We start from the raw sequence: 11,424 nt of genomic DNA, 5'->3' as shown, positions 1-11,424 counted from the left end.
GATCCCTTCTATTGAATTGTATTGTAACTGTACTGCCCTCATGTTGTAAAATTTTTCCTGAAATATCTCAGTCAAAAAATATAGCACAATACCGCATTATTGCCACTAGATAGAGCCAAGGAAATCGGTGTATAAAAAAAATAGGGCCAATATTTCTTATAGCTGGGAGAATGCAGGTCACATTCATTCCTTTAATTAAAAAAAAAATAGACCTCCATGTTTTTAATGAAAGCTTACACCACAAAATGTACTCAGCCAATGAAAAGGTAATAACTCCATTTTTATTTTTCTACTATCAATGGCCAACACAGTACAACACTTCATCCATGTCCTTGGTGAACTCTGATCTCCTTATGAACTGTTCCTTACATGATGAAGATCAGCCATGTAGTATATCTAAGGTGTATATCAGGGTGTGCTTCTTCACATGAGAGCTGTGATGTCCAGCAAGATTCATATAGAATACATTTCCTGCACTTAAGACACTAATACACCTTGAAAGTTGTGTGGGATCCCTGATGTACAGGAACACAGGACTTCAGTGAGGAACAATTCCCTCATTCAGGACAGGAAAGTGGCTTCTCCCCCGTGTGAGATCTCTGGTGTCTGGAAAGATTGGACTTCCGTGAAAAATACTTTCCACACTCAGGACAGGAATATGGCTTCTCCCCCGTGTGAGATCTCTGGTGTGTATAAAGATTGGACTTATCTGAAAAACATTTCCCGCACTCAGGACAGGAAAGTGGCTTCTCACCTGTGTGAGATCTCTGATGGCTGCAAAGATTGGACTTCACTGAAAAACATTTCTTGCACTCAGAACAGGAATACGGCTTTTCCCCCGTGTGAGATCTCTGATGTGTGTGAAGATTGGACTTTACTGAAAAACATTTCCCACACACAGGACAGGAATACGGCTTCTCCCCAGTGTGAGATCTCTGATGTGTGTAAAGAGTGGACTTGACTGAAAAACATTTCCCACACTCAGAACAGGAATAAGGCTTCTCACCTGTGTGAGATCTCTGATGTGTTTGAAGATTGACCTTATATAAATAACATTTCCCGCACTCAGGACAGGAATATGGCTTCTCCCCTGTGTGAGATCTTTTATGTACGTTAAGATGTGATTTATAATGGAAACATTTCCCGCACTCAGTACAGGAAAACCTCTTATCTGTTGGAAGGACAGCACCGCCCCTCACAGTCTGAGGTTCCCCAGGATAAGAGGAATACGATGGTCCATCTACACTGTGTGGTGCCGGATGGACATTTGAGGTAGTCGGGTTTTCTCCTGGACTATACTGTGTGATGTCCTCATCTTCTACTTTACAGTCTGGAGACAAAGTGAGACAATCCTCTGAGGTTTTCCTCATCTCCCGTCCATCTACTAAAATAGAAGTGAAGAGATTATTGTTAGACACATGAGCATTAGAGTTCCAATATGCCCCCTGTTTTCTGCAGGCAGATATACATTTCCCGATGCCTTATGTTGTACAAATTCCTCATGTTCCCCCGATACGAGCTCATACATTGTAGTTAAACTTTCTATCCAGGAGTGAATAGACTTGGCAAGACATTCTCCCCATGTTAAGAGTATGTGACCTGGTATGGTACAGGAGGGGGCATGCTCACTTCACAGCCCCTCACTCTTTCCTGGGCAGCCAAGCTGCATGCTCGGTTGAGAGTCTGGTATGGATTGTGGACCCCACACTTTTTCTTGTTTTTTTGCATAGGGTTCTCTCTTAAAATCCATACAAAACTTATAATATTGGTATTCAGTAATTAGTGAAAGCTTTACAGTAAATGTTTACTTGAGACAAGTTGCAGAGGTCCCACGCACTCCCATCTCCTGAGACTGCACTCAGTGACTTGGGTCTGAGACTATACAGACATATCCCTCCACCCGACACAGCCCGCAAGCAACAGAATTGCTCTATCAGAGATCTTGCCAGACCCAGGCATGGGGCAGAAGACTCAAAGCACATGCCCCAGGTGCCTATGTCTAGTAACAGCTATGGTGAAAATCAACATTTTGCTGCCAGCTGAACCCCAGAATCTCCATAAATCCAGTCTAGATACATAAATTGTGTCTGCAGCACAGAGAAGGAAGATTATCCGAGAGAAATACAGGAATACAGGACGGGGAACACAGCTCAAGAAAGTGACCAGGTTGATATCACCCAGTCCTTGGTCTACTCTGGACCAATCAGAGAGCAGTATGGGTGGAGGAATGTATTTAGTGTTAATGACCCACCTGTGCTGATCTCTGTAGGAGTGTCCTCCTCTATAAATGTCCTCGTTATTCCATCCTCCTCCATAGACTGCTGATCATCCCTCACATACTTCTCTTCTTCTTCTCCTTTAACCTCAAATTCTATATCGATTGGATCTCCACTCTTAAATAAGAGAATGAAAGAAAATATCATCAGTTAAATATAAGCTTTATTAGGTTGCTATCACACTGGAGGCGCTTTACAGGTACTACAGCGCTAAAAATAGTGCCTGCATAGCGCCTGTAAAGAGCCTCTCCGGTGCGCTTGCAGGACAGTAAAAAAAAGTCCTGCCAGCAGTATCTTTGCAGCGCTGTAGGAGCGGTGTACACACCGCTCCTAAAGCGCCCCCTGCCCATTGAAATCAATGGGCAGTGCCGCCGACCCACCGGCAAAGCGCCACTGCAGCGGCGCTTTGCGGGTGGTTTTAACCCTTTTTCGCTAGTGGCTGAATAGCACTGCTAAAACGACGGTAAAGCACCACTAATAATAGCGGCGCTTTATCGCCGACGCCCGCCCGCCCAAGTGTGAAAGTAGCCTTATTGTGACATCACATAAAAATCCACACATTGTCTCCATGAGTCTGTGTTTTATATGCTCTGTCCCACCAACCTTGTAACAGTGAGGGATGGTGTGATCTTCCTGTGGGGAATCCCGGGAATACAGAGGACAGGGACATCTCTCTGGTGGGTTCCTGGTATTAGGTGGCTCCATCATATCCTTGTGTCCTTCTGAAAACTCCTCCATCACTCCATACTCCTCATCCTCCTCTTTATATTCTTCTTTAACATCAATATTATCATCCCAGAGGTTTCCACTCTGAATACATAATAAAATATTAATTGTAACAAACATGCTGTGTATAAATCAGAACTACCAATAATTGTCAATCATCTACCTGATGATGGTGAGGGATGGTGTGATCTTCCTGTGTGGAATCCCGGGAATACAGAGGACGGGGACATCTCTCTGGTGGGTTCCCATTACTGGATCCATCTGTAGGAAACACACACACTGACTGAATACATTGTTTCTATGTGTTTATCAGATGATGGGGGATCTAGGTGGACCCTCTGTATTGCTCTCTCCGTTAGACCCCTTTCACACTGAGGCGTTTTTCAGGCACTTTAGCGCTAAAAATAGCGCCTGTAAAAAGCCTCAGCTGCAAACCCAGTATGAAAGCCCGAGTGCTTTCACACTGGGGTGCTGCGCTGGCAGGGTGTCACAAAAAGTCCTGCCAGCAGCTTCTTTGCAGCGGTGAAGGAGCGTTGAATTCACTGCTCCTGCCCATAGAAATCAATGGGGCCGGCAAACCGCCGCTGCAACGTCATTTTGCGGGCAGATTTAACCCTTTTTCGGCTGTTAGCGGGGGTTAAAAGCGCCTCGCTAGCGGCCGAATAGCGCCGCTAAAACGACAGTAAAGCGGCGCTAAAAATAGTGCTGCTTTACCGCCGACGCCCAGGCGCTGAGTGTGAAAGCACTCTTACAATAAAGTCTCCACTTACCCAGTGATGTGAGGGGCGGCTGATTGTCCATCATGACGTCCTTGTAGAGATCCTTGTGTCCTTCTAAATACTCCCACTCCTCCATGGAGAAATAGACAGTGACATCCTGACACCTTATAGGAACCTGACACACACAATGATACAGTCACCATCCAGACACATCCCTTGTCTGTTACTGGATAATGTCCCAGAATTCCCAGCACCGCTCACCTCTCCTCCATGATCTCTCCGGTGACTTCTAGAATCTTCTTTGTATTTCTCTATTCTATCAGGGAGGGAGGTGGAGGCAATGTGATGGTCATATGATCTCCAGACTTCACAGGAGGAAAACTCTAGATCTGAACACAAATAGTAAATGTAAATGAAATTCCCAGAATCCTCCTCACCTCTCCAGTCAGGTCTGTGTTTTATTAATAGAGATGAGTGATGTCATGTGACCTCCCAGACTCCTCCTCACCTCTCTGGCTAGAGTTTAAAATCTAGTTGTAAGCAATGCTGACATCAATACATACAACACAGGACAAACAGTCCCACTTTGCTAGTGAGGATACCAAGGGTCCGCCTACATCCTAAGAGCATCAGACAGAAGAAAAAAAAGAGTCAGATGAAGGGACATTGGGAGGAGGAGCTGTGAGGTCAATGAACATGAAGTTAAGCAAGCCCAGCAAGGTAGTGGAGGACAGAAAAGCCTAGCGCTATGGTTCATGAGGTCACAAAGAGTCGGACACGACTAAATGACTGAACAACAACAATGCAGGGACATTTGGATGGGGAGATTTGAGGGGTCCTCTATATGAGGCTTCCATGCAAACCAAATCATTGTTCCTGGGTGTGTCCTACCTCTCCTAAACTGAAGAGTAAACTTTGATCTTTACCATACAGAAATCTGTCAGGAATCTGTGAAAGTAAGCTCTCATGTGATCAGGTGACGTGCGGAGGAACGGAGTGTAAATACCAGACAATTTTCTCCAGAGCTCCTAATGGTGGGGATGGATTTTGCTGAGTGCTGGTCCCAAGTTTCCACCCCCCAGGGTCACTGCAGGTGTGGAGAAAAGCTGTGTAAGAGGATATGGAGGAGAGATGAGGAGGAGATCCAGGAATCAGGATAAAGGTCAGGACAAGCAACAGACGAGCGCATCCAAGAGATGAAGCCGGGGTCACTACACAGAAAATCAATCCAAGGAAATAACAGGCAGGACGAGGAATAGCAAGAAGGAGCTCAGAGACAAATGAGAATATTGCTCAGCCAATGGGAGATTATCTCAGCATGACTTACATAATGAAGGAGATGAGGGGGAGGGGAGGAAGTCACTTATGGTGACCATAGAGACATGGAAATTCAGCTGGTTCAGCAGGGATCGGTCACATTTCCATCCATGTGTGGTCACTGCAGGATAAAAGTCACTCCATCAGCGGCTGCAGCCAATAGCTTCATCACTGATCTGTGTATTCTGAGAGCGGAGGAGCGCCCCCCATTGTCAGAATACAATAGTGCAGCTGGGAGGATTCCCCCATCCCCCTCCAATGTGTGAATGGGGGGATCACTTTAGTTTTTTTCAGTCAATTCGCTAGGGTTGTCACCTTTTCTTCATGCCAAACCTGAACACTTTAGCGACGCCCAGCAATTTTGTATGTAGTATACACTATAGGATTGCAAAAGACCTTCTAGTAATGTGGTGCGCTACACACACGCCAAGGCAAACAGTGGGTGTGGCCAAGCTGAGTTAACAGATGGCAATAGATTTGTGTGTGACTATCTATGTTAATTGGGAAGCCACAGTTCAATCTGAATAATGTGTCTGGGTTTCAGGTGGACTGAAACCCAGACACATATGTCAAAACCTGGACTGTTCTGGTGAATGCCAGAGATAGGTGGCAACCCTACATAGTGCTCCAAATTCCTTGGGTCGCTCTAATATCCATGGGTTACTCAGTTTATTGGGGCATGCTAAACTTCATGGGTCACTAATATCTATGGGGTACTCTGCCTATGGGGCATTCTATGGGGTGCATCTATAGAGTGCTCTAGCATCCATGGGATAATCTGTCTATTGGGTTACTGTAGCATCTATGGGGTGCTCCAAAGGTTATGGGGCGCTCTAACCTCCATGGGTTGCTTTGTCTATGGGATTCTCTAGTGTCTATGGGTCACTCTAGCATGCCTGGTGTGCTCTAACATCTATGGAGCACTCTAATTTCCATGAGTTGTTCTAATGTCCATGGAACACTAGGATGTGTGTTTTATAGATTGTCATCTGTCTCCCTGTGTCTGATTTAAAGCACAAGTGGAGAGGCACCTCTGGGTGCAGTCGTTTTAAAAAAAAATCAATTTAATAGACAACGTATGATCAACTCACATGTAGTATATAAATGAAAAGCATGGTATCAGAAAGTCGAGATGACGTTCCCACATCCTGTGACAAGATCCGTGCTGTGTATGATGACCGGGGATCTTCCGAATGATGTAAACGCCGGCTCCGGAAAAGCGGCCTCAGAACGAGGCCTGCTGAGGAAGGAGCGCGACTTGCAGAGCATCCAAGTGCACACGCTCATGAAACACGTCCATTTTTGATGACGTCTTCCCCCTGCTGCCAGCCATCCACTGTGTTCCAAGCCTCGTTCTGAGGCCGCTCTTCCGGAGCCGGCGTTTACATCATTCGGAGGATCCCCGGTCATCATACACAGCACGGATCTTGTCACAGGATGTGGGAACTGAAGCGACTTCTCCCTCCTCTGGGCAGCCTGCCAAATCTGATAAAAAGAACCTGAAGGATACAATGTTTACACTTATCAATGAACTAAATTCTGTGTGTAGAAGCTCTCAGTTTAACCATTTAAAGACTAAATCTTTTCTGACACTTGTTGCTTACAAGTAAAAATCCGGTATTTTCTGCTAGAAAATCACTTAGAACCCCCAAACATTATATATATATTTTTTTTAGCAGAGACCCTAGGGAATAAAATAGCGGCTGTTGCAATATTTTATGTCACACGGTATTTGCGCAGTGGTCTTTCAAACGCAATTTTTTTTGAAAAAATACATTAATAAATAAAAAAAAAAACTAAGCAGTAAAGTTAGCCCATTTTTTTTCGTCCAAAAGTTTTGATTACCTGTTTTTGTATGTTTAATATTTAAGATATAGGTTTTTTTTCTAAATTCTACATACAAGTGAACTGATTGGAGGTTTGTTTTGTTTAATAAATGTTTAAATGTAAAAAAATTTCTGTATCACTTAAGGTTGCTTTCACACTGGAGCAGGCATGTGTTGACGGTAAAACGCTGCTAGTTTTAGCGGCGCTTTACCGTCATTTTAGCGGCGCTATTCGGCTGCTAGCGGGGCGCTTATAACCCAGCTAGCAGCCGAGGAAGGGGTTAAATGCACCCCTGAAGCGCCGCTGCCGAAACGCTTTGCAGGTGCTTCGGCAGCAGTGCACATTCATTTCAATGGGCAGGAGTGGTGGAGGAGCGGTATACACTGCTCCAAAGATGTTGCTTGCAGGACTTTTTTTTAACAACCTGCCAGCACATCGCCTCAGTGTGAAAGCACTCGGGATATCACACTGAGACTGCAGGGGAGCCGTTTTATAGGCAGTTTATAGGCGCTATTTTTAGCCCAAAAGCGCCTGAAAAATGCCCCAGTGTGAAAGGGGTCTAACTGTTAGATTTTATGAGATGAAGGGGAAAAAAAAAAATAAAAAAAAAAATAAATAAATAAAAAAATCGGCCTAATATATCGGCCCAAAAAAATCGGCATCACATATCGGCCATCGGCCACCGAGATTTCTAAATATCGGCCAGAGAAAAACCCATATCGGTCGACCTCTACGTCTGACTCTCTTTTTCTGTCCCATGAGGAGAGTAGGAAATGTTGAAGGGTCCTGGAGTGGAGCTGGCACCGCAGGAATACAGGACATCATGAGTCCCAGAGTGCTCATAATCAACCTTCGGGAGGCTTCCTTCAATTCTATGATCGATGATAATGTGCGTATCAGGGCTTCTACCTTCTCCTGGGGAAGTACCAGCCTCTGCACTACTGAGTCTACCAGGAGACCTAAGAAGACCTTGGTCTGGGATGAAGTCAGTGAGGATTTCTCCTGACTGATCAACCACCCCAGGGATTCCAAGGTGCTTATCACTTGTCCAGATTGGAGAGTAGAGAGTCTCTGGAAAGGTTGTAGACCAATAGGTCATCCAGATAGGGGATCAGTGTGATCCCCTGTGGGTGCAGGTAAGAGATGACCTCTGCGAGAATCTTTGTGAAGACTCTCGGGCTGGCTGCCAGTCCAAAGGGCAAGGCCCGGAACTGCCAGTGCTGGGTACCCTGATCTGTATGGATTGCAAAGCGTAGAAACACCTGATGCTCCGGGAAAATGGGGGCATGCAGATATGCATCCTTTAGGTCTATGGTGACCATAAAGACCTCCTTCAACAGATGCTTCCTGACAGTATACACCGACTCCATACGAAACGTCTTGTATTGTAGGAATGTGTTTAGTCTTTTTAGATTTATAATCAAGCAGTATTTCCCGGAGGGCTTCAGAACCACAAAAACATGGGAATAAAATCCCCATCCGCATTGTCTTGCTGGTACTGGCAGGATGATCCCCTGGTCTGCCAACTGTCTGACACTCCCTAAGAGCCCTAAAGCTTTTGGCCGCTCCCTGGGTAGATGGGTTAGAAGAAAGGATTGGGGAAGTCCGGAAACAAATTCCAGTCTGTAGCCTTCTCTTATCCACTGAAGGATAAGAGAACTCTGTGAGATCTTCTCCCACTGTGTGATAAACTGTGAGAGCCTCCCCCCCACTCTGGTGCTGGTGTCACTGCAGGCTTTGTGCCTGAGAAAAGGAGACCTCCGTTTTGCTTGCCCCTGCCGATGCCTCACTTTTTGCCTTCCTTGCTATTTCTAAAGCGGTTGTTGACCTGGGGGCCTCGAAAAAATTTTTCCTTTATCCTTTTTAGGCTTTACAGGAAACTTTTTGCCCATTTCTGTGAACCTGGAAAGGGTCTGATCCAAACCTGTACCAAATAGAAGGGACCCTCCAAAAGGTAAACCACACAACCGTGTTCTTGATGTGTGGTCTCCATCCCAGGTCTTAACCCATATGGCCCTTCTAGCTGAGTTTAGGAGTGCTGCCGATTTTGCGGACGTATGTACAGTTTCAACTGCTGCATCCGCAAGGTAGGCTACTGCCTTTCCAATAACTTCTAGGGAATCCAAGAGTTGCTTGGACTTGCAAGTATGCGCTACATGGTCCATAAGCTTGTTTACCCATAAATCTGCATTTCTAGCTACACAGGCTGATGCCAGTGCTGGGCTCATGGCCGCAGCATTGGCCTCCCAGGCTCTGCGCAGAAGGGTCTCAGACCGGCGGTCCATCTGGACCTGTATATTGCCTGCACCCTCAAAAGAGAGGTCCGACTGTTTGGACACCTGTGCTAGAGACGCATCAAGTCTGGGAGTCTTAAAGAACTTCTCCTCCTCCTCCTCTTTGAAGGGGCACCTGCATTTCCAAATTTTACATTTTAAAACTTTCCTCTCCAGCTCCTTCCACTCCCTCAAGATAATATCCTTGAGGGACTGGTGGATAGGGAGGACCTTGGACTGAGGTCTGACCAGGCCTCTATACATTCTATCCTGGGGGAAACCTGTGCTTCGGGCTCCTGAATCTCCTCCGAAGCATATATTGCCCCCAGGAGACCCTCCATATCATCTGCCAAAAAAATGTGTCTGCCTGGTCTGGAGTGCTCTTCCTCCTCCTGGCTATTCTCTACATCCTCCCCCTCCTTAGGGAGGCTCCGATTGGAGTCCTCTACCTCCTCATCTTCCTCTTCAGAATCCTGAGAGGTTGGGGTGTTTTGGGGTTCAGTGCACGTGTATCTACTGCCCCTGTGTGTGGATGAACATTCCTGAGAGGAGAGGAGGAACCCTCTCTACTAGGGTGGGACTCTTCCTTCCTAGTTTTAAGGGTTGCCTGGAAGCCTTTGAGGGTAGTTAACATTTCTGTCTGTACTGAGAGAAAATCTCTCATGACCTGCGAGGTCTCCTTCCTGGATAATTTGTTTATACATTTGTAGCAAAACGGCTTGATGTGATCTGGTGCCAATTTTTCATTGCGTTAACCACACCTCTTAGACCGGGAAAGAGTCTTAGACCTAGGTCTACTGGCGACTCCCTGGGCAATAGCTTCCGCTTCTGCAAGAAAGAGAGCCCATTAGTCTAAGACAGAAAATACACTATGGTAACCTGTGAGGGTAAGGGCTAGGGGACCCTCCCCCTCCATTACCCCCACCAGCAAGGTAGACTCACCCCCTGTGGTCTCCTGAACTGCTGTGGCAATGACAGCCCCTCCTCTAGTTCCATGACCGGGGTTCCCCCTCTGGGAGAGTAGTTGTGGATGCCTGCTCCCTGCCGATCGATCTCCTTCTAAAGTTGAATTCCTCCTGCAGCGCCATCTGAACACTGCGCCACCATTTTTCAAAAGCTCTGAAAAACTGGTCTAGTGAGGCGCGCGATGTGACTCACTTCCGGCACCCAGGAGGAGGTCTTCGGCAAAATGGTGCCGACAAACACACACACTGAACTCCGGTTCCCTGGAGGAGCAGAGAGTGGAACAAACTGAGGAGAACTAGGAGATCTTCTGACCGGCATCCTCCTGTAAACTGACTCTAGCCAGGTAAGGAAGGGGAGCAGGAGATATGGTCCCTGAAGTTCTGGGAACCTCCACTGTGCCCAGGGTCCTTCAGTTCTCTGGTGGGTTCTTCCTGCCCCCCCAAGAAATAGGGAAGACCCTCCCAGGAAGGGCAAGCCCTACCAGACCCAGAGGCTTCCAAAGCCTGTTGGCCAGCTCCTGGGGGGAGATCTCCAGCCCTCGGCCTTAGGTCTTAGAAAATAACAAACTGTTTTGCTGGGGGGAAACACAATCAAAAACTGAGGTACACCGGGAGGGGTGGGGTTTTTAACCTCTATCTTGATTGTGTTTCCTGGCTGTCAGGTGGGACCAGTCATCTCTCAGGGTGCCGTCCTGGAAGATGACTTGAGAAAGTTCAGTATTCTGTTAAGTCGGCACTTTGGCAGCTGCTGCAGTGTGAAGCTTCTCAGCCACAGCCTGGCGTGAATAATGTATCCGGGGACCAGGCAGGCTGAAATCCGGACATGATTCAATTCCTGTACTGTCCGGGTGAATCCCGTAAGGTGGCAACCCTACAACTCGCTGGCTGAACGATAAAACTGAACCATGTATGGCCAGCTTTGGACGCAAAATATATTAATCATCAACTGATCCCCCTGAAGGGGTTAATCTACATATTACCTCCTCTGCCGCCAGATCCTGCATTGTCTTCTCTCTACGTCTCACCAAATAGAACGTCCTGCCTGTACCTAACATCACTTCCTGTCTGTCCCTGACATCACTTCCTGTCTGTATTCCATAGAGACTTCCTGTCTTGGTAGAGGTGAGATCACCACCTTGTGGAGCTCAGAGGAACTGCAGCCCTGAGAAACATCTCGTAGTGTGAACACGGCCTTGTGCTGTGTTTATGTACTGTATATCCTTCCCCTTTCTCTCCTCCCTGAGTGTGTATGAAGAGGCAGAGCTCTGAGTGTGTATGAAGAGGCGGAGCTCCTGAGTGTGTATGAATATGAAAAGGCGGA

At 46.7% G+C, this 11,424-nt stretch overlaps 1 protein-coding gene across 2 annotated transcripts; it reads right to left on the bottom strand.

Moving 5' to 3' along the window:
• Positions 1-259: 259 nt before the first annotated feature.
• Positions 260-11,193, bottom strand: LOC141121679 (uncharacterized). Of its 2 annotated transcripts, XM_073611372.1 has the most exons (8): positions 11,084-11,176; positions 5,049-5,159; positions 3,983-4,110; positions 3,773-3,896; positions 3,166-3,263; positions 2,880-3,086; positions 2,252-2,393; positions 260-1,384 (listed from the first exon to the last, which is right to left on the bottom strand). In XM_073611372.1, exons 2-8 carry the CDS (start codon positions 5,095-5,097, stop codon positions 558-560), a joined length of 1,575 nt encoding a protein of 524 aa, XP_073467473.1. In that variant the 5' UTR covers positions 5,098-5,159; positions 11,084-11,176; the 3' UTR covers positions 260-557. The 2 variants fall into 2 exon arrangements, with proteins under 2 accessions (XP_073467473.1, XP_073467474.1); XM_073611373.1 differs by lacking the exon at positions 5,049-5,159 and having other exon boundaries at positions 11,084-11,193.
• Between the last annotated feature and the right edge of the window lie 231 nt (positions 11,194-11,424).

This window comes from Aquarana catesbeiana, unplaced genomic scaffold (assembly GCF_042186555.1).
Source record: "Aquarana catesbeiana isolate 2022-GZ unplaced genomic scaffold, ASM4218655v1 unanchor228, whole genome shotgun sequence".
NCBI lineage: Eukaryota > Metazoa > Chordata > Amphibia > Anura > Ranidae > Aquarana > Aquarana catesbeiana.
The sequence above is the reverse complement of the archived record's forward strand: the minus strand, read 5'-3'. Positions and strand labels throughout refer to the sequence as shown.

What these genes read in the sequence shown, in the direction of transcription:
- LOC141121679 (XM_073611372.1), bottom strand. Translation starts at nt 5,097, where the DNA reads ATGGTCACCATAAGTGACTTCCTCCCCTCCCCCTCATCTCCTTCATTA. An exon ending in CCCCTCATCTCCTTCATTAT is followed by an intron (nt 4,111 to 5,048) that starts GTAAGTCATGCT and finishes ATTTGTGTTCAG; the next exon opens with ATCTAGAGTTTTCCTCCTGT. An exon ending in GGAGAGATCATGGAGGAGAG is followed by an intron (nt 3,897 to 3,982) that starts GTGAGCGGTGCT and finishes TGTGTGTGTCAG; the next exon opens with GTTCCTATAAGGTGTCAGGA.